This window comes from Bipolaris oryzae (assembly GCF_000523455.1).
Source record: "Bipolaris oryzae ATCC 44560 unplaced genomic scaffold scaffold_490, whole genome shotgun sequence".
NCBI classification, from domain to species: domain Eukaryota; kingdom Fungi; phylum Ascomycota; class Dothideomycetes; order Pleosporales; family Pleosporaceae; genus Bipolaris; species Bipolaris oryzae.
The window spans coordinates 1-2313 of NW_006911766.1; the positions used below are offsets into that span (position 1 = coordinate 1).

A 2313-nucleotide genomic window follows, 5' to 3' on the forward strand; every position below is an offset into this window, starting at 1 on the left:
ATGCCATTACTTCAAGACGGGACAAATCTATACTTTATTCAAGAGCAACAATTACTGTTTTACTTATATCAGCTTTTATTGCTTATGATAATTTATATTTTTTATTTTTGGCAAAAGGTGTAGGTATATTCGGTGGATTATTCCATGTGACTGCTACTACTAATTTTTTCCACCTTTTTATCTTTTTAATAACTAGCGTTATCTTATTATTAACTTCCTTCTACCCTAGAAAAGTTTGATTAAAAGAATACAGCAGCCCGGGTAGACTTCTATTTACAAAACTAATCTATTACGGAACCTTACTTTTAAATAAAATGGGAGAGCAGTTTAAAATTATAGAATACTCATTAATTATCTTATTTATTGTTACAGGTAGTGTTTTCCTAATTTCTACTAGTGATTTAGTTTCAATATTTCTATCTATAGAGTTACAAAGCTATGGACTGTATTTATTGTCAACTATCTACAGAGATTCAGAACCCGCTACATCGGGTGGTCTTATGTATTTTTTACTAGGGGGACTATCATCCTGTTTTATACTATTAGGAACAGCTTTACTTTATGCAAATTCTGGTACAACAAACTTAGACAGCTTGTATATCATAACTAGCATATCTGATGTAAGTAAAGAAAACATTACGGGATTACTTTATTGATATAAATCTTATTATATACACATAAGTTTATTATTTATAGCTGTAGGATTTTTATTTAAAGTTTCCGCTGCACCATTCCACTTCTGAAGCCCTGACGGATGATACGGAAAATCATCACCAAAAATACTTACATCGTGTATTCGGGGCAAATTGCCAAATTCCGGGAAAGCCCTAGAACTTAAGATACCAAGCCATAATCGAAAGGTTATAGGCGGATGAGCTAATCCCTCATGTACGGTAACAAGTCTTAAGACATTTGAAAAAATAGGGGGTAATCGCGGATCTAAATTAGTAACTGAATTATCGTTATATTTTTTTATTTTTATCACCCTAATTATTTAATTATCTGTGGTGCACTTTCATTTTTTACTTTACTTAAACTATAGTTTATTGACAATACTTTATTTATCAAACTTTTATTTTTATCACCGGCTCCGCTTAAAAAAAAAGAACTATGCAATAGTTCTTTTTTTTTTACTCAGCCTTCCAACCTACGGTTGGACTTACTTTTTTTAATATATCATAATATATTAAAAAAAAGTTAGCCGAGGCTAAATTTATCTTCTACTTTGGGTTTATTAATAAACGATAAACCCTACATAACAGCTTTACTTAGTGAAAAACACCTTTTTTATAAAAGTAGTTTTATGAAATGATCCTTAAATAAAGGATCTCGTAGCTATTCTACTAATTCTTCACCGACTACACCGCATTTTCAACCAGTAAGTGTTTATTTAAATGCTGATCAAGATAAGATCCTAATATTAAAAGAAAACAAAGGAAAGTGTGGGGTGTATCTTTGAACAAACTTAATAAATGGGAAAAGCTATGTTGGTAGTAGTATTAGTTTACATAGAAGATTTAAATCTTATTTTAATATTTTTTATTTAGAGTAAGGGATAAAAAATAGAAAGAGTTTGATTTACAGTAGTTTATTGAAGTATGGTTATTCTAACTTTAAATTGGAAATCTTAGAACATTGCGCTCCTTCCGAAGCCATATCAAGAGAGCAATACTATCTTGATTTATTAAAACCAGCATATAATATATTACTTATAGCTGGTTCTCGGTTAGGTTCCAAACATTCTGAAGAAACAAAAGCTAAAATATCTGCTTCGGCAGTAGGTAACCAATATTGTGCAGGAAGTAAAGGACGTAAACGAGCAGAAGGGGCAGGAAGCCCTAGTGTACCAATAGAAGTACTTGATATGAAAACTGGATTAAAAAATACATATTCTTCCATGAGTGAAGTAGGGAAAGCCTTATGTGTACCCGCAGGAAGTATTAGAATGTTTTTTTCTATCCTTTGGGGATGGACCCCTTCAGGGGCCAGACCTAAAGGTCAGTCCCCATCGGGGACTAGAAAAACCCAGAACCTTTATAAAGGGAGATATAAATTAAAAAAATTAACATAAAAAAAGATAATCTTGGCTATAAAAGAGCAACGAGTATACGGCAATTGATACGATTTATCGTATTTAAGATGTACTCTATTAGGTTTCGAGAGAAATCGTTTAATAAAAATCCATTCTAACCAAATTATGCCAATACGAAATTATACAGTTAGTAGTAACCCTCATCCGGATACATCTATTATTATGCTTCCTTGATTTGTAACAGGGTTCACCTTATTTTCTTTTGCGACCTTTTTTTTTTT

General features: G+C 31.6%; 1 protein-coding gene across 1 annotated transcript; it reads left to right on the plus strand.

Annotated features, from left to right (window-relative positions):
* COCMIDRAFT_111462 (uncharacterized protein) lies at positions 1 to 656 on the plus strand (the record flags this gene model as incomplete). Its single annotated transcript, XM_007695814.1, is given in 3 exon segments — positions 1 to 197; positions 230 to 233; positions 247 to 656. Coding segments are annotated over 3 exon segments (611 nt in total), but the record flags the coding sequence as incomplete, so codon positions are not given.
* Between the last annotated feature and the right edge of the window lie 1657 nt (positions 657 to 2313).